This window comes from Primulina tabacum, chromosome 5 (assembly GCF_025594145.1).
Source record: "Primulina tabacum isolate GXHZ01 chromosome 5, ASM2559414v2, whole genome shotgun sequence".
Taxonomy (NCBI): Eukaryota; Viridiplantae; Streptophyta; class Magnoliopsida; order Lamiales; family Gesneriaceae; genus Primulina; species Primulina tabacum.
This window is the reverse complement of record NC_134554.1, coordinates 11,792,772-11,812,826: the sequence shown is the minus strand read 5'-3', so window position 1 is coordinate 11,812,826 and position 20,055 is coordinate 11,792,772. Positions and strand designations below refer to the sequence as shown.

Here is a 20,055-nt window from a genome sequence, read left to right as displayed (position 1 = left end):
GTCCAATTCATGCGACTCCAATCTGTTCCATCGCTTGCACATTTCACTCCTTACGTTTCGGACTCTGGTTCAGAGGATCTGAATTCCATCTTAACGGATGGTGCTGTTGTAATCAGTGATAGCGTCGGCAAGTGGTAACCATTCCGGGAAGTTGAATCTGTTTAAGGTCGTTGAGATTCTTAAGGGTATGCGAAGGAAACCCATTTCTGCAGTAATGTACATTACTTAAGTAATGTAGAAGATAAAGAGTCTCGAACATTATACTTACATGATCAATGGGTACTGTGAATCGAGCATGGCAACAACAGCTTACGAAGTTTTTTCCAGATTGGTCATGCGAGGAGTTCTAGAAAAAAGAGTTCTTGTTTAAAACTTCTAAGCAGCCTCTGTTTGGATGGAGAATGTGACCGAGCTATCAAGCTGTTTGAGATAATGTTTCTTCTGTCATTGTTCCTAGCAAGAAAATGTATAGAACTCTCGTATCTTCTCAATGCCGTGCTGGAAATATTAAAGTGGCTCAATGGGCATTTGATTATATGGCCAGAAAAGGATTGTCTTCCGATGTAAAAATAATGTACACCATAATGTTGAATGGTTATTGTCAGGTGAATTACCTACGAGAAGCCCTTGATCTCTTCAATGATATGAAGGGAAGGGGCATTAGCCCTGACACAATCACTTATACTGTCATGTTTGACAGACATTTGAAAGTAAATTTGAAAAGGGTTTGGTCTCAAGCAGAAAATGAAGGAATCAATAACAAGAAACTGACAGCTTCAACCTTCTGGTCTGAAATGAAGGAGATGGTATTGAAGCCTGATGTCATTTGCTACACAGCTTTAATCGACAGTCGATGCAAATCTGACAACCTTCAGCGTGCTCTTTCCCTGTTCAATAAGATGATTGAACATGGTTTACAACCTTATACTGTCACATACACGGCCCTCTTATCTAGGTATTGTAAGCAGGGGCGTATGGGCAAGGCCTTAACCCTGTTACATGAGATGTCATCCAAGGTAGTAGAGCCAGATAGTCGTACCATAGTTGATGATACCCTCAGGATAGCCAGGGTTGTGCCCGAGTGTATCATGGACGATTCTTGTGTCCGGGGCATGGGCGACCCAGGATACTGGATGGATGGCCAGAATCAGGACAAGTCGGCAGGAAGGGTTCATCAGGAGCCGAGCGGGTGAATGCCCGGGACGTCTTCTCCCCGGGCCACCGGACGCCCGGGCTCTTGTTCAAGCTCCTGGAAACTTTCTACCCGGGCCACCTCGATATGAGCACCGCACTCGAATATACTAGCATAATAGGATGTGGACGACTGTCCCATCTCTGACACCAGGCCGATGGGTTGACAAAATCAGATGGGCTGGATGTGACCGGTATTAGATTTGACATGTCAGAATATAGGGTGCAGCCGTCCTACTATAATTAGTAGGTAGCACGGAGAACGAGGTCATTATTACTTCTCCTACTATAAATATCAGGTTCTCTCTTTACATTTACATTCATTCATTCACACCAATATCACAACCATCACTTGGTTACATTGGTTCTTGGCTTGAATTATTCACTGACTTAAGCATCGGAGTGGCCACGCCGGACACCCCTCCGGCGCCCATTCACGTGGTTACCTTCTTGAGTGCAGGAAATCCTCTCTGCCCGGGAAAGAAGCTTCTGGTTCAGATATCTACATTGCTCTTATTTCCTTCATCATTTTGATAGCAGATCCGGTGGAGCACCCGACTCTGCTCACTCATTTCACCCGGATCACATCAATAGTAGAGCCAGATAGTCGTACCATGTCAACGTTGTATAATGGTATTGTAGGAGTGAAGAAAGTACAGTTCCGACATTGAAAGCGCACACGGATGATGGATCAAAAGCTTTTGAGCTGCCTAGACAGCAATGCACCAATGTGCTGTGAAATGGAGCATTTCCGGTTGGCCATTTTTTCTGAGATTCGACTCTAAAGCCCGTCTTACCTTATCTGTGCAGATAATGAAACGAAGAATGTTTTTGGGTGGGAAGAACTTCGAAGGTGAATGGATTCGTTGATAACTCAAACGCAAAGCCTTTTTCTCCGACTTTGGCCACCACCACCCCCGGGTGATTGTGTTGATTCATTTGGAACATCACCTTGCACGCAGATATGTATCCAATGTTTCCTTTCAGGTGAGGAATTTCACAATTCTCTACAATTACCATAAACTGCAAATTTGAGATTTGACTTTTTGATAATTTGCTAGCCGGTGGAAGAAAAAAGTTGCTGGACAGTAAAACGCAGCTCGTTTTACTTGTTTTGAAAGTAGATTGAGAACAAAATGCTTTATGTGCAGAAGCTTTAGAAGTTATCAAGATGTATTATCAGATGGGTTACCATCAGAAATGAGGGAGAGCTGACAAAGATTTATTCAGGGCCTCAGCTCAGAGCTGTCAAGAATTTAATTGCAAGCACATAGAACGCTACCCAGGCTTTCAGTGCAAGGAGTTTTATTAGAAAAGTATTTGTCTGCAACTTTGTCGGTTGCCAAATTTTGTACTGTGCTCTATATTGTTGTAATAAAAGTCATTTTATTGTATAATGTAGAAATACGATCGGTAGGTGCACAGCATTTGAATTTGTAATAATATCTACAATGAAGACCCTGGTACAAAATGTAATCCATGAGAATCCCAAAACCTCACAACTCCTCGACTTAAAAAAAATCATAAGAAAAGAAAACACTATGCAACCCAGCTACTATTTATATGAGAAGATTGAAGTTTTATCCTCCAATTTAAACTATTAAAAAGAAACCCTGGAATACAAGAATTGATGCTTTCAAGTCCTAGCTGCTGTTGTACTCTGAGTCCCTCCAATGAATGTGCCAACCTTCTCTCCCCTAATGGCTTTCGATATGTTTCCCGATTTGTTGAGGTTAAACACTACAACTGCATCAGAGAGACCAAAAACCATTTTCTAAAAGAGTACAAAGAATCAAGAAAATGACATGGTTTGCCTAATAATAATATATATAGATAGATATATAGATATATATACAGAGTATCAAAGGCAATAGCACAATATGACTTTCCTTCACTCTTTCGGGGAATGGAGGGAGTGGGGTTAAAACGATTGAATCCACATATGATGTTCATGAGAGGTTCAAGGCTACCAGGAATGTTGTTTTCTTGGCACAAAGTAATGGCAGTCATGTCCATTACAGACAGTTCCTTTGAAGTTACATCTTGGTAGGTTAAGTTATCTAGTAGTCGTGCATTTTGATTACACCTAGGATCATCGTCATAAACTCCATCCACATTGGTAGCTTTCAGCACCACTTCCGCATTAACTACACATATTATTCAGAAATTTAACATCAGTTTCTGATTTCCCATTTTTACTATGAAATTTTATACAAGAAAGAAAAGAATTCATGACTCTAAAAGAAAATTGATGGCACTTGGATATTTACACAACGCGAAGGAAAACTAAGAGGGATTTATGGTTTTATAACATGTGATAAATAGCAAATTAGTATAAGAATCTAAGTCAAAGAAATGGACTCACTCTCTGCACACCGAAGTGCTGCAGCAGTATCGGTTGTGAAGAAGGGATTCCCAGTTCCAGCTGCAAAAATTACAACTCTTCCTTTCTCTAAATGCCGAACAGCTCTTCTTCTAATGTATGGCTCAGCCACTTCTGACATGCGAAATGCGGTCTGAACTCTTGTTGGGATGCCCATGCTCTCCATCGTTGATTGCAAAAATATCGCGTTCATGACAGTTGCTAACATCCTAAACATAAAGACAAGAAATGCTAAACCATCATATTACAATAAACCATCCTAATCTGTAAAGCTAAAACATAATTGTTACAATAAACCATCCTAATCTGTAAAGACCAGTTCGATAATATACACAACTAAAAAGTTCAGCTACATGCCAATTTGTATAGCTAAATTTGGAACCTTTTTTCTTTGAGTTGGCTAACCCATGAGAGTAAATTAGGTTTTTGATGAGTTCTAAAAAACATTAAATGTTACGAAGTACTTCAAAGATCGAATATTAATAACTATTATCAAACTAAATTTTAACGTGTGAACAAGAAACTGGAGGACCACATTAATTGAGATGGGGTAAAAGTGAATACTTCTGAAAAGCATGATGTATTGCACAATCAAAACTATCACATTAAATTTTGTTAAAAAATGTAGCAACGCAACAACAAGAAACTACCCAATATAATCTGCAGATGAGCGATCAAGACCACTGCTCCCTGCCCAAGAGGCTCCCCGGAAGATATTTCCTCCGCCAACCACGATTGCCACCTGAAGAATTTCTGTATACAATTCAGTACTGTGCGGAAAAGGAGCAATTTAAGCCCATGTCTTAGCTAGAATATGAGTGAGTCAGTATCTTTAACTTTTTGGTAACTGCAACATACTCAAACCACGTTGCAGTTAACTATATGGTTCATTGCGTGAAGAGAACTGACAAGTTCAAAAATAGCCTTAAATGACAATAGGGAAAGCAAAGCTGCATTATCTAGCAGCTATGTCACAAAAGAACTTTTCTTCCCTTTCAGAAAGTGTAATGATAAAAGGTACCTCAATCCCAAGCCGAGTAACAGATGCAACTTCCTTTGCAATGGCCATAGTGATCTGTACAAGTATATTTTTTTACAAGCATAGAGGACGTACACTAATAAACGCTAAATTATATCTGCAACAGTATTCCAACCTTTGGATCTATAGTTTGTGTTTGATCGCCTGCAAGTGCCTCCCCGCTTACTTTAAGCAACACCCGTTGCCATTTATATAATGGTTTGGATGAGCTATTATCATTCATCGTTACACCAAAAGGAGGCATAGACATTGAAGATAATTGTTTTTGCCTGTGAAAAAAGAAGGATGTGAACAAATCGAAAGGAAAATGATTTTCATTTGTATACCTACATTGTGATTATGAACAAACTGAAGAGAGCCAATACCCAAAAAAAATCATAATAGAAGAAATTATCCGCACATAAAATTTGAAATATGACTAAAACTTTCCAGTATAAATATGCCATGTCCTATCTGACAACGAATGATCGAGGGAAAGGGCATTGCTCAAGGCCAAGGGAATATCCTGTCACACAAATCAAGAAACCTTGAGTCGATGTGACTTTCACTTTAAGAACCATCGTTAAAGCAAAATAAGAATTAAACATTAGTGTATCTGTCATTTTGTAAATGGCTGGACGTAGTCATACACCATATGTTAGACATGAGACATTCTGGAGGGGACCATCTGCCTCTTTAATTTAGACTGTAAACAAAAAACAGAGCGCCATTTTCAAGAATTATTTTACATGACGGTAAAGTAAGGTACATTGTCGTGAAAACAGCACATTGAACTGAAATCGGTTGAGACATGACTTGGTGGAGGACACGAGCTATTCCACAACATATACATTGCTCCCACTAGCTAAGGTCATTCCAATTCCTCTTCTCAGAGTGCAAAGCAAGCCATTCAAATTCAATGTCCACAATATATGTTATTCTGAACAACAATTTTAAAAACATAATCGAAAAAAATATTTTATACTCAGAAGAAATTAATGATTGAGGGTTCCCAAGTCAGATAATTTTAAAAGTATGTGGCGAATGTTTCTTCACGATCAGAATTCGGTTTGCTTCTTCAATAACATACAACTATTCAATTGTTTGGGGAACAAAGCATTCTAACACATATAACAACGCACTATCACAAGACTCAGCACTTGCGATACAGAAACACAATTCCAAGAAACACCCAAGCACCATTCAACAATTGACAAACAACCCACCAAACCACTCGCAATTGAGTACACAAATTCACCAACAAAAGCAAGAACGAGAGAGAAATATTAGCTAGAAAAGATACAGCAATGAAGGACGAGAATACCTGAAATTCACAGGGTCTGAGTTGGGACCCTTTTCAGAAGAGCAACATTTGATAACTGTATGATAGCAAGAGCTCTGAAATCCCACAAACACTGGGGCCGTAGTTCTCGAAAAACATAGTGGCGCCGAAGAGGCAATGGGGCGGCAAAAGGAGTTTGAAAGAGCCATTATTCAGAACACAAGGAAAGAGTAACCCTGATTTAAATTCTTCAGCTATCTGTGATTGCTTTTCTACCGCCTCGTGTGTTTTTCTACTTCAGTTTCGGTTTTTTTGCCCCCTGATAACAAGGCTAGGTGAATATCTTGGATAAAACGGAGGTTCATGAAAAATATAAAGACAAGAAAGATTGATGGAAAATCAAAAATAATTTTGTCATTTGATTGCCAGTAGGTTTCTGTAACTTATGTATTATAGCCATCTTCTTTATTTTCAACCAAAAAATTTATTTATTATTCTTATCATTTTTTTTTTGAGTCCACAAAAATTTTCTTACTTCGTCAAGAATCGTTATCCTATAGAATGTATGTTGCAGGGAAAAAGTAAAAATAAAAAGAAAAAAGAAAATGGAGACCTGTATGTTTAAAAAGATCAGTAACAAAGTACGTATGTTGCACGTTGGTAATGAACTTAAGTACATTATAAAAAAAAAAAAGATCACAAGAAAAAGCACATAAACATCAAATAGATTTATTAAAAACTAATCCAATGACGAAAAATAAACATGAAAATTAAATATGATGATATGATTGTTATTTAATTGAAGAAAGAATTAGAAAATTAAAATAAAAAAGATGAAAAAGATACCGAAAAAATTCGAAAATCATACCAAAAAAATTTGAAGAAACTAAATCATGGTTGTTTAAAATGATAGATAATCTGTAAAATAATATTTGTTATTCAATTTTATGAGTTATATTTTAAAAAGTAAAGCGACTTACATACATTATGGTACGAGGTTTTCCACCCCGCGCTATGGGAGGTACAAGTAACAAAACCACAATTAAAAAATAAATCATTAAAAATTAATAAGATGAAATAATCGCAAAACCGCAATCACATAATAATTTTATGTTAAAAAAATATTCTTACAGATACTTTTTAACATATTTCAATATCTACAGCATATATGATACTTCTTAGTTCATATTAAAAAAATCAACTTGTTATAAAAATGATGTATTTATATGTAAAATAAAAAAATATATAAAATAGAAACATTAAATATTTATTATTAACCATGAATAAATCTACTCGTTTTAGTAACCAAATTTAGTAGAAAAAATATAGGTAAATTTATAAATTAAATATGTAGTAATGTCCAAAGTCATTTAAGATGGACAATAAATTGCAAAAAGATTTATTGATTCAATTTTTCAACTTAAGTGAACAAAAATATATTAGAAAATTTACAATTATAAGTCATATATATATATGTATGTTAGACTAGATTGGATTGTGAAATCATGTAACATTTTTTTTTCAAATAAATAATAAAATGATGGAAGATTCTGCAAGACTGCAACACTATCGGCTAGTATTATTTTATTGTCAGACTGCACCAATACACATCATATTATATCGATCATTTTTGTTTAATTTGCATGATTGATTATGCAAATGAAGAAATTTGAAATACTTTGACGAAATGCTTTTACAAAACCTTTGCGATAGGTGCTCCAAAAAAGTTTTAATTGAAAATAACATAATATCTAACCTAACATCCTAAGATTCTTTGGCTATAATCGAAGTGTCAAATTACAATTAAATGACGAATGTTAAAACAATTATTATTCTTATCCCAGTGTTTATATCTTTCAAAATTATTAACCTGAAAAATCAAAGGGCTCAAGTTCTTCTGCAGCAAGAAATGACACAGCAGTCAATTCCCTGCACTGAAAAATGAACAATATCCTCTTCAATATGTCTTTGAGCAACACTATATCTAGCACCTGATGACCATGCCAAAAATAGCATATCTGTGACTTCTTGAGAGAACCCATTGCGACTAAGATCTAACAGTTGCAAATTAGAAGCCATCTTAATAGAAGCCCCAAGTTTTTGGAAGAGCTGGTTTTCCGAAAGGCGAGCTCTATCTTGGGACAAGCATGCATGACTATCACCCACACCAGGTAATGTAGTTTCTATTCCTACTTGCTCATCATCTTCACTGTCAGCGACTTCAAGCTGGTTATCTATTGTGTCTAGGACACATGTTTCTTGGGGTAAGACCTCGATTTTTTCAGGTGCAGGAGGGTGTGATGATACTTTTGTTGGTTCCATGAAGTCTGTCAGAGAATGGATTTCCCGTGTACTAACATTTTTGGTCAGGTCGAGCTCTTCAAGGGAGCAATTCTCAGACAGAGCTTGTAGTATGTGAAGGAGACCAAATAAGCTGAGTTGACAGTTGCTGATTGCCAAAACTCTTAAACAACATTGTGGGTTGCTAAGGAAAGAAGCCAATGCATCACCACCCTGCATTTATTCTTTGATTTAGCTTCATGAAAACGAATATCTTAGAAGTGTGATATAACCCATATGACTTACAAAAACTACAGTACAATTTGGATAAAAATTGTCATCTCACCTAATGATTATAAAACTTTCCTGGATTTGCATCATCACATTCAAAGTCACAAATTAGGTTATCAAAAGGATCCCCAATTTTATAGCACCTCAAATATCTAAAAAGTAACTTTTAACTTGAAATTTCAAGAATTGCACGAATCTAACCTCAAGTTTTACATCCAGAACACAACTCTCAAATTTTTAAGCTATGTTAACAGAGAAGTTACGAAGAAATTCTCCAAGAGCATAACTTTTAAAGAAATGGCTCTACAAGGGAACACACTTATAAGAAAAAACAAACCTCTTTCTTGATTGGATTTCCACTGATATTCAGCTCCAGGATACTACCAATCAAAGATACTTCATTGCAGAGATCAATGATACTGCTGCATGTAAGTTCGCAAAATGAAATGTCAAGCCTGACCAATTCCTGGGTGTCTTTAGGTAGTGACTTAATCAACCGTATTGTGGCATCCTGAAAAGCCATCCTTGCATATGGTGAGATTAATCCAAAAGGTCACTTGCATGTAAAAAAAGCTTCAGACATTAAAATTGGATATACACAAGATCGATGAAGGCCTAATTATCCGAAGAGATCAAGTTTCGGTTGATTTAGCACAATAAAAACACTAATAATAGAAATTTTTAACTAAGTTTGGCTAGTAATGCATAAAAGAAAATCAATATGGGATCAATTGATAGCCATTATGAGCAAATAGATAACTTACGGTTCCAATATTAGTATGTCCCAGCATCAATCCTGACAAACAACATTCCTTGGCAAGTTGACAAAGGCTGTCTACCATAGGCTTGCTTAGCTTTATACCATTCAGATTGAGCTCGTGAAATCTGTTACAAATAATACAACAATTTTTAATCCAACGATATTTTTCATATCAAACAATTGATGAGTAATGGAAAAGTAGGAAGAAAACTAAACAATAATAGACCTTTCTAAAGTGGCAAGCTTGAGCAAGAGACAACTTATTGCATTTCTAGAAACAGGGCGATTGTATCCTGTTAAACAAAAAGGGTAAGTGAATTTGTTACCCAGACGAAAAGGATCATAAAGATGATATTTTCTACTTTCTCAAGACAGATATACCTAAACAAAGTTGTGCAAGCATTGATCCAGTATCCAATGAATCAGCAAGCCTTTGAATGGTGAGCGATGTGATAAAACAGTTCTCTATATCCAGACTATACAGAGCTGCGAGACAAAGAGCTAGTCAAGAGTCTTACCACACAAACTTGTGGATCTTCCTTTTGTTGATGATGTCCAGTTCAACAGACAACCCATTCAAACTCCGTATGAGGTCTTAACCAAGCGACTGAAAGAAACCAACTTTTTATAAGGTTTTTTACCTTTGCAGTTTTTAAGGATGGTTGAAAGGTAAGAGGCACATGAATCAGTCAAACAGTTTCCCGAGAGATTGAGAACTTCCAATCGAGTAAATAGAACAGGGCATTCACAAATCTGTGAAGGGGAGCAGAAAATGTTAGCTAAACATCCAGATATATTATGCCCATCTGGCACAGTTGTGAATTTGTGACGAGGAAAAACCATAATGGCACAAAGTTCAACATCTACTAATGAACATGATGTTACTTAAGGTATTGGACTATTGGTTCGAATCAGACCAAAATGAACCGTTAGGAAAATGAAACGGAAACGGAAACCGACCTATCTATAGAAGATACGATTATGGTTCTGCCTTTTTTGGACTGGAACTATCAGTTCCTGAGTCATGGGTTAGTGCAACCTTTCCAAATGTCCCTCATTTGGCATTTCTTTCTTACAAAGCAGTAAATATCTGTTTAAAAGTTCAGATTCTTAGAACTTTAAAAAAAAAAAGGAAACAGCTCTCGTTTGTTTTTTACCGTTTCTTTGTTGATTCTTATTCTTTTTTGTTGATAAGATACTTTTAGGTCAACAAGAAATTTTAAATTAGAAATCAACGCCTATTTTATTATAGCAAAATTTAATAATGCTACTCTTCCACCAGTAATAATTTGAAAAAATAATGAAAATAAAAACTCGGACAAAGAATGATCAATCACAGTTACAAACACAAGAGTTAATATTAGAGCACCACCTCGTGACGGGCTTCAATCGCAACATAGATTGAACATAGCTACATCTCATTTGTTTTTAAAAAAATTTATGGATCATTTGTTTTGATTTTGACAGGGTCTAAAATTGGATACAAATAACATATTTTATGTTTCAGGATATGAATAATCAATAATGGAAGGATATTCAAATTAATTACGCTCATATCACTATTTCTACACGTACAGTGTATTTCCACCATCAGAGCCATAACAAAAAGAAAGAGAAGAATATGGAAGAACTATTACAGGCCCATGCATCCACGTGTAGTCAAACTCATCAAGATACAACACTTGTAGAAGCAAAGTGAACAACTAAAAAAATGAAAATTTAAAACCAACAATAACCAAACCTGGAATAAAGCAGTTGGCCCAAGCTGATTACAGTGCAAATTTAGAACCAGACCACCGTAACTTTGTCCCGATGACATAAATACTTGCTTAAGTTTCTCAGCTGTTCCATTTCCTGAGCAATTAAAAAATGAAAGGAATATTTTTTGTTAAAAGTGAAAAAAGGTGAAGAATCACTTATTCAACAAGTATGGAACGGCTGCAAAAATACACCTGAGAAAGTTTGTAACAAGAGAAACATGACGAAACAAACTACAGCGCAAAAATTACCTAATAGATTGTGAGAAAGGTCCAAGACAGCGAAGGTTTTGTGTAGTTGCAAGGCATTTATTAAGGGTGCTACTGACACATCTTGCAATTCACAATCAGACACAACAATCACGTCGTCTGACGCCTGCGAAAGTTCGTCAAGAAAATAAAAGGTTATTCCTTGACCCTTTAGCTTTTAAGATCACAAAATCTGAGGAAATCATTTCAGCTAGCAGTCTGTGGCCTACGTCGAATTTTAAAACTTGCCTGTAAGTTGTACAGTTTTTTGACGACTTTTAAATTTGGTGGCACAGATAGTTCATCACAGCTGTCTATGTACAGTTTCATCACACGCTTAGGCACCATCACTGTTAAAGGAAAATAAAATCATCTCTGAATGTCCATCATAATTTAAAATCTTCCCACAAATGACAAAATTGTCAGTGGCTTTCAGAAAAAAGCGACTTTATCATAATATACTTATCATTGTAATTTTATTGAACTATCCATCACTAAAGCAAATGTATACATTCCCCCAAACCTATCTTAAATTGTATGCAGTATTTTTGAATAACCATCATGCAGGATGGATTTAAGCTAATGTGGTATCAGCCACAATTCTTTTTTCCAATGTTTCATTTCTGTAGTTTGTGTCCGTATCCAATATACATTGGCCTTATCCCAACTTCAAACATCAAAATTGAGCAAATAGTGTGCGAGAAATAAACAGGCCAAAAACTATACCAGCAACAGAAACCTCCATCAAGCCATCTCCTGATGCATTGTCTCTTAAAGTAAGAAGCGTTTCCACAGATTCAAGAATTCTCCCCTTGTACTCAACATGCTGAATGACTGGCACTAATCCTGTGGACATGCAGTAACAATTATTACCGTCAATAATCCATGCTTTTAGCCTAAAATGAGTTCCATCAGATTCAGCAGTCGAAGTCATGTTTCTACACCCTGACTGGAAAAGGTTAGTGGAACACTGCTGAAAATAGTTGGAAAATAGGCATGAGCCTTCTCTGTTTTTGCACTTTGACCTATAAGGTGGGTCTTAACTCTTAAATAGTATAATATCTTGAGTTTCTTGACCATTATCATTAATATAAAAAAATGATCGAAAAACCTCATCATTGGATGGATTTCATCCAATATTATTGGATAACAAGCAAAAATACCAACACCCTACTGCCATGGTTAAAAGCAAAACATTGTGCACTTTGAATATTAAGAGTTTTCCATTGATAAAAGATTTTATAAAGTGCTTTTGATTATACCTCAACCTTCATGACATATTAAGTTAACAACTCAAAGATCATCAGAAGAAGCATTCGACGACCATAATCAAGTGGGAAATCAACATTAGATGCTTTTAAGTACGAGATGAAAAGAGGGGTTTGTTTAAAGACTAAGAAAATCATGTGCATAAGAAATCGTGATTTTCATTTCGAGTTCAAGCAAGCTCTTGGTCAATCAGATAATGTGTAAGCGAGGCTATAAGTAAAAATACCAAAAAAATTCAGAAAACAAACACGTTGAAGTTTGCCTCTAAATTTAGCTGGTAGACAATTATTCAAATTTACGAATGGCAAAAAAGTAGCTACTAATGTCATGAAACCTGTAACAATATTAATTAACCGTTTAGACATTCTTAAACCATTTTCAAGCAATGGGAAAGACACATAGTGGGCAATAAAATACTTCATGAGCAGTGGATTCCGCTGTACCACAAAACATGATCTTCGGGATAACACGAACATCTGACTGTCAACCTAATCACCACCTCATTAATAATCACAAAATTAAGTTACTTAAAGAATGACTGAGGGTCACAGTTTACCTGTTGACCTTCTCTCTTTGGAGAGTTGTAAATAGTACAAGCATGCCAATTCAACCTTCAGTTGTTCCATGCTGAGCTTACCACCAACATTCCACAAATCTCGGTCCAAATGTAGCAATTCATCCTCGATTTTGAACACGATATGTTGCTGCAATAAAGAAGTCAAGTACCATGATTTGTAAATAGTATGTTCATGAAAACAAATGATACCTAACAATACTACAAAAATTATCCAAGGAGACCAACCATCAACTGATAACAAGGAAAGACAAAGTTCTCAGTCATTCAGGTAATGCACTGCCTCATGGTCTTGACAAATTATTAGAAACTGTTCTTTCAAGGAAAAAGCGGTTATATCTATTATTTGACTATGTGCATTTCCACTTCAATTCAGGTGTATGGACTTCTATCATTAAAAGTGGCACAAGCGTGTATGTGAGCTATAACTACATATTTACAGCAGAAAGATTGACAAATGGATCATAGTTGCAAAGTTTTTTTTCTTCTTAAATATACTCACACAAGTTTCATCACAGCAAGAATGCACATTGGCAGTGGAAATTTCATTGTGGAGAAAGTTACAGGAGCCAATAGCTGCACGTGCTCCTGCAAGTCTAAAATCCTTGACATCCTGTACACCTAATGTAGAACTCCTAGATTTGGAGGAACAAGTACTTGTCTCGAGGTCAAGAGGACAAGCACCAAGAGTACATCTTGAGACAACGGGTGAAACATTCTACAAAACAGCAAAACTAGAAAGTTAGCTTTGATTGGCATGGAAAATAAACATGATGAACAAGGTTACAAAATGCTATTACCTGAACTTCGTAAACAGGACTGCTGGCAATTCTTTTCATATCTGCAACAGCATAAACTCATTTCACTTTTGTTTCCTCATTAAAAAACATTGAGAAAAATGAAAAACCCATTGGTAGCTTACATTCATCAGAAGTCGCAATTCTTTCAGCAGGACCCTTGTTAAATAATTTTTCAGAATGATTGACCTCATCATCTTCATGTTCATCATCAGAAATGATTACACGGACACGTTTACGACTAACTGTTGGACTACCAGTGGATTTGGATATGCTGCATGTTGTGGAGCCTTGTGGAGCGTTAGGTGCCACTCCACAAGCAGTTTTTTTCTTGTGTAACTTTTTACGAGATTGAAGTAGGGATCTCAAAGTTATGTCCTCGATCACCTCATCAGCAGAGTTGTTAGCTTTCGATTTAGAGGAATTCCTTGAGCTCAGCTTTGGAGAAAAGCTACCATCAGACTTATCATCTGTTGATAGATTATCCATCTCGGTTTTAGTTTCAGAACAATGGTTTCCTAGCAAATCTTCATCATCAAGTTCTACATTAGTTGGTTGCTTTAATTCATCAATCAACAATTTGGTCCTCCTGAAAAGTTATTTAAAGCTATTGAATGCACAAATTTAGTAATTTAAAAGAAAGATTTATTAATCATCAAAGCCAAAAAAATTCATAGAGGATATTTGGAATCATCTAAATGGTTATCCTCAACTTCTTTTTCCAGCAATGATTTATTTCCGAGCCAAATGCTCAAAACTGTAATGCTACAAGGAAAGGAAAAAAGGACCAGCGAGCAAACTCAATGCAATGGATTTTGCCAGCAAATATTTAGCAAAAATCCTTCCTTTGCACAAATGATCCTCCAATATTCTAAGACAAGTACACTGCACCCCGCTAATAAAACACTCAATTTTCCCACACCTGGTATGGATTGTGGATTTGTGAGATGTCACAGAGTGAGCCAATTATGAATTAAGTAAAAATGTGATTTACCTTGCTTCTTCGGTATCATCTAAGCGAATCATGTAGATATAATGCATATTTTGTAGAGCATACAGCTGCAAGGAAGACAATTTTGCATCAACAGCGATCCTGCAGTCAAGAACCATTGTCAGCATATATAAATTTGTTTTGAAAAGAAAAAAGAAAGAACGAAAGAAATCTCCAGCAACTTGTCTATAACAACAACAAAAATTTAGAATGAATAGTGGCAAGTAAAAACATTTAACTATTCTTTGTCCAAGTGAAAAGAAATAAAATAACTCTGACATGGCCAGTCCCAGGCCCGGGTAAAGGAAGAGGGTGCTTGCGTTAGGTTATCATTCAGCATAAAACCTTGGAAATTTTTTATGCATGGACCCATTAAAGAGGATCTATGACCCCACCTAGTGGGATAAAGGCATGTGATTGATTGATATATGATGTGAAATGAAACAAATCTCTTTTTCATTAGCACCATGCAAAAGAGATAAGCATGCAAGATAGCAGAGGCTCAGAGGCAGAATGTCATGGAAAGAAAATCCATAATTATGACAATATAAAAGGGTAAATAGAGAAAGGGAGTGATCGAAGTGGAAGAGAGGGAGAGATGGGATATAAGAAGAGTATAGGTACACAAGTACCTAGTATTTGAGACTACAAAGAAACCAGAAAACCAATTAAAAACCACAATTATCAAAATAAAAGTAAATGCCTTCTGAATCAATATATTATTAAATAAGTCCCAATAGGTGATGCGCTTGAGTATTGAGCTTGAGGAAGATTATAGTGATACTTGCCTGTGTCCCTCCTTAAAAGCTTCAAGAGCACCTGCCCAATCAGCATTGGAATCCAAAGTATTTCCCATGTTAATCTTGGTCATCGCTTGCCCCTGAAATCACTTTGGTAATAACATAAGAATCCATAAGACTGACAATGGAGCGTTGCGATAATTTCGCAATCAAAAGATTCCATTTTTGAGACCCTGATATCATTTCAACCATGAAAATCGGTATATCATTCAGTGACAAGTACATGATTCTGAGAAAATTAACATGATAATCATGCTTTGGAAAATTTCCCTCGGAAACGATTGTAAAATTCAGGACGAGTGATAAAATAAATTACCTCCAAGTTGCCAATCGACCTATAGGCATCCCAACCTTTTCTGAACCATTTAAGCGCTTTGTTGTGTTTCCGAAGGAGCTGGTATGACTCTCCAATGACTGAAAATGAATCACTTAGCTTCTCTGTGTCACAAAGTTCACTTGCTATTTGCTTCTTCTTTTTCCCATATTCACGAAGCTAAGTTAAAAAAACATGAATTATAACAACTGAAATGACAATAACTGGATAGAGAGGGCAAAAGATCAAATAGATCATCCCCTAAACTTAATTTTGAAAAAAATTACACACGTTGACATCCTGATTAACACGAGCTAATAAATATTTTTGTTGCCTCCAATCAATTCTTCATGTGCTAGAAACAAAAGTGTCATCCAAATAGATTCTTGGTCAAGTGTGACATGGTAAAATCACTTTTCTGTCAAAGAAAAAATCAGTTGCCAAGGATATAAAGAAAATAAAGTCGGAACTATAATAGGAAATATATACCTTTGGCCATGAAATGATCATCCTTGCTTTCTCAACAAGGATATCAATAGACGAATTCTGTTTCAGCAACCACTTCCTTTCATCTTCTGTGCCTCTAGACATTCTAGTGTATCTTTCTAATTTTTTGAGAGTCTGCTCTTCTTTCTTTAAGTCATCGATCACTTTTACTGCCTCTCTTACAATCTCAATATTTCCATCAATTTGATCAACTAGTGCATCTTCATCTTCCAGTGATTTGGCAAGGTCAAGTGCTTTTTGATAAAAAGAAATAGCTTCATCGTATTTTTGATTTCTATAATGCAGCTCGCCAAGATTAATATAACCTTTAGCCTCCCCTTGACGGTGCCCAATTTGCCTACAGATCATCACATCCTTTTTTATGTGCTCTAGGGCTCTCTGCCATCTCCTCAGCTCCAAGTAAACATTTCCCAGGTTATGATGGAGCCTACTGCGTGTATCATCATCTTCAACCACCTCTTCTTCATCGCATATTTCTAATCCTCTTGAAAGAATCTTCTCTGCTTCATCCAAGTTCTCAAGATCTAACTCAAGCATTCCGAGGTTATTATGGGCATCAATATATTCCTTTATGAAAGAAAATCTCTCAGTAGGTGGATTCTCCTTAAGAGTTCTGGCAAGTTTCATAGCAGATTTGAAATACTTTTTGGCACTACGAACTGAGTAATGGTCATCATCTGACTTTAAAAACATTTCATGGTAAGTTCGCCCAAGCTGGGTGCTAGCTCTTTGCTGCTCGATAAGGTCGTTTGCATCATTGGCAAGTTCTAAATGTTTTTTCTGCCATGTATTAAGAATAAAGTTAGCAGGAAAAGTAGAGCTCAGGAACAACTGTAGACTGTTTGGGTGTCATGTAAGTGAACAAAAAACGGTTTTGGAAGTTCGGAGCTAAAGCAAAGTAGAAGAATGTGTACAATGAAAAAATGTCGCAATTGGTAAAAGGCTTGCTGGTACTCGACACAAAATCTTTAAGAATCGGACGTGTGTGCATGCTTTATAGATCACCAGCCCGTTAGATCAATTTTTCATAATTTATTTTGTTGTTGATAACGAACAATGTTACTACTGCGAAAATTACGAGGATCGACCTGTCCGGTCAGGTCGTGGGGGCTTGCCCCAAAAACTATTCAGAATCCACACAACCTTTCGCAAGGGGTAAGTCAACTCTTTGGAAACAACACATTGTTTCATGACACGTTTCCGTGAAAAGATGCATTGTTTCATGAAGAGTCGCAACCGTTCTGAATCAATGTGTCATCTCTATATATATGGCCTCATTAGTTCAAGAAAAATATTTGAATTCTGATTTGATTTAGTCAACCACAAGTTCAGAATAATTTCATTGTATCCTGAAAGAAATTTTTTACACAAGTGGGGGAGACACATTTCTTAAAAGAAAGCGTTACAAAGGTGTCTTGGAATTCATTCACACACTGTCCAAATTTCGAAATAATCTCTCAACAGCCTACATGAACAGCTTTCGCACATCTATCAGTATTTGGGTATGCACTGTAACCCAGTTTGTAGTATGAACTTAAATTCCACGAGAGATCGTGAGTGAAGGAAAGGCAGAATCCAAAAAAAATCCCAGCTTAAGCAGACCATGTCAGTCCATTAAGAATCAATAAGATTTGCGCATATCTTCAATCCAACGAAGAAAAACAGCATGAAAAATGCATACAAACACTAGGATTAACATGAAAAGGGGAAATCCCCTTGATATACCTGATAAACAAGGGCATCTTTGTAGTGATGGAGGCGGAGGTAGAGTTCGCCGAGGGACTGACACGTGGGTAGCAGCTGCTTTTGCGTCAAGTGCTTGAGGGAGACCTCATAGTCTTTTCGCAGCCACCGGAGAGCCTCAACGTACTCGCCGCGGTTCTTCAGTATGTCCCCTATCACGTTTGCCCAACGGGCCTCCTCCTGGTGGTTGCCCTCTGCCACCGCGCTCTTGTAAGCGTTCTTCGCCGCCTGGAGCTGCTGTTGGTTACTTGCCGCCGCCTCTTTTGGACGCATTTTTTTAGGGTTTTTGATCGGAGAAACGATGATATAATCAGTCTCGGTAGTGTGTGAGCGTGGGGTTTGAATGATGTGTGGGTGTGGCGGGTATTCCTTATAATCTTGAAAATTTGTGAATCGATATTCCCGCTTGACACGAGTAATACTCGTCTTTATCTTCAAATTAAAAATAAATGGAACTTTATACATAAATTATAAACCATTAAAGTTATAGATTTTTTTATTACCTATGGAAAGACAAATTAGTGTCTCTAAGTACCTTCTATTTCTTTGTTTTTTAGCATATAAAAAAATTTAAAAACTTATTACAAAATCATAAAATTTAAATTTGATTTAAACATTTATATAAAAATCGGATATATAAACACACAACGCACACGAGTGCACTGACTATAATTATTAAAATATATATGATATTAAGAAAATAATATAAATAAATGATTTTTAAGGTATTTTATATATTACTAATTTAGAATATTACCTTAAATATTGACACTAGTTTAAAGTTTCGTATAATTTTTCAAATAAATAAATAGTTGGGAACTAATTGATTTTCCAGTCTAAGTAAAAATTAATGAAAATAATTACAATCTAATATAGATGACGGTCATATCTGATATATGGTCCATTCCATGATTACTTTGTCTAAAAAGTAATCCTAATTAATGAAAATAATTACAACTTAATATTGAAATGTGATGTTTTCTTGAACATTTCCACGGCCTGAAACGATGTCGGGATCGACCAGATGATAAAAGTATCTGTGATCTGAATCGAGTTGAAAAAAAATTGCAATGTCATTTTCGAAATCATTTGAAGTCGACATATCTTGAATGGAGAAAATACCGAACATATCGATGTTTTAAGGATCAAAATTGATAATTTTAGGGTGAGTAGGTATCTTGTGAGACGATCTCACGAATCTTTATTTGTGAGACGGATCAACACTATCGATATTCACAATTAAAACTAATATTTTAGCATTTTTTATGGATGACCAAAATAAGAGATCTGTCTCACAAAATACGACCCGTGAAATCGTCTCACACAAATTTTTGTCTTTTATGCTCTGTTTAAATTATTTTACTGGAGTGAAGAAAACTTGCTAGTTTTGACAAAATTTACAGAGATGCGAGATCACATCACCATTATTATGTTCCGTTCGAGGGTTCCGGTACATATTTTGTATGAAAAAATACTATTTTAATATAAATAATAATAATTTTCACTAAAATCAGCATATATAACACAACACATTTGGCACATTAAATTAAATTTATATTTTTCACTCAAATCAACATATATTACATAATATCTCTTTATAACATATATTGTATGAAAAATAATGATAATTTATATCTAAAAAATAATATTTTTCATATGTCAAGTCATGTCAAAAATTTATTTAACAAAATTGACATGTAGAGGTTTTTATTGAAGTTTATTGTTTTTTATTCGATCTCATAAATATTGATAAATTTTTACTGTCGTCAGTACAATTGCCATAAAAATATCACCAAATTTAAAATATATACCAAATATTGTTTTTCCCCGAAACGGATAAATTTTTTCCG

At 35.8% G+C, this 20,055-nt stretch overlaps 2 protein-coding genes across 2 annotated transcripts; both read right to left on the bottom strand.

Annotated features, from left to right (window-relative positions):
* Positions 1-2,501: 2,501 nt before the first annotated feature.
* On the bottom strand, positions 2,502-6,254 carry LOC142546586 (uridylate kinase PUMPKIN, chloroplastic). The gene is made up of 7 exons (XM_075654374.1): positions 5,917-6,254; positions 4,729-4,882; positions 4,596-4,649; positions 4,225-4,316; positions 3,557-3,783; positions 3,162-3,338; positions 2,502-2,937 (listed from the first exon to the last, which is right to left on the bottom strand). The coding sequence occupies exons 1-7, from the start codon at positions 6,081-6,083 to the stop codon at positions 2,828-2,830; spliced, it is 981 nt and encodes a 326-aa protein (XP_075510489.1). The 5' UTR covers positions 6,084-6,254; the 3' UTR covers positions 2,502-2,827.
* A 1,288-nt stretch (positions 6,255-7,542) lies between these two features.
* LOC142546585 (protein TONSOKU) lies at positions 7,543-18,620 on the bottom strand. The gene is made up of 19 exons (XM_075654373.1): positions 18,188-18,620; positions 16,445-17,242; positions 15,959-16,135; positions 15,631-15,722; positions 14,846-14,944; positions 13,977-14,440; positions 13,855-13,895; positions 13,557-13,772; positions 13,037-13,184; positions 11,938-12,057; positions 11,461-11,561; positions 11,215-11,338; positions 10,947-11,059; positions 9,847-9,958; positions 9,587-9,691; positions 9,432-9,498; positions 9,210-9,330; positions 8,783-8,956; positions 7,543-8,388 (listed from the first exon to the last, which is right to left on the bottom strand). The coding sequence occupies exons 1-19, from the start codon at positions 18,476-18,478 to the stop codon at positions 7,762-7,764; spliced, it is 3,990 nt and encodes a 1,329-aa protein (XP_075510488.1). The 5' UTR covers positions 18,479-18,620; the 3' UTR covers positions 7,543-7,761.
* Positions 18,621-20,055: the final 1,435 nt, after the last annotated feature.

Bases quoted from the DNA above. Each gene is read 5' to 3' on its own strand.
- LOC142546586 (XM_075654374.1), bottom strand. From the start codon at position 6,083: ATGGCTCTTTCAAACTCCTTTTGCCGCCCCATTGCCTCTTCGGCGCCA. The intron at 4,883-5,916 runs GTATTCTCGTCC...CTTTTTTCACAG, and splicing joins TCAGACCCTGTGAATTTCAG to GCAAAAACAATTATCTTCAA. The intron at 4,317-4,595 runs GTACCTTTTATC...GAAATTCTTCAG, and splicing joins TTACTCGGCTTGGGATTGAG to GTGGCAATCGTGGTTGGCGG.
- LOC142546585 (XM_075654373.1), bottom strand. From the start codon at position 18,478: ATGCGTCCAAAAGAGGCGGCGGCAAGTAACCAACAGCAGCTCCAGGCG. The intron at 13,896-13,976 runs GTAAGCTACCAA...ATGCTGTTGCAG, and splicing joins AATTGCGACTTCTGATGAAT to ATATGAAAAGAATTGCCAGC. The intron at 12,058-13,036 runs GTAAACTGTGAC...GCATGTCCACAG, and splicing joins CAAAGAGAGAAGGTCAACAG to GATTAGTGCCAGTCATTCAG.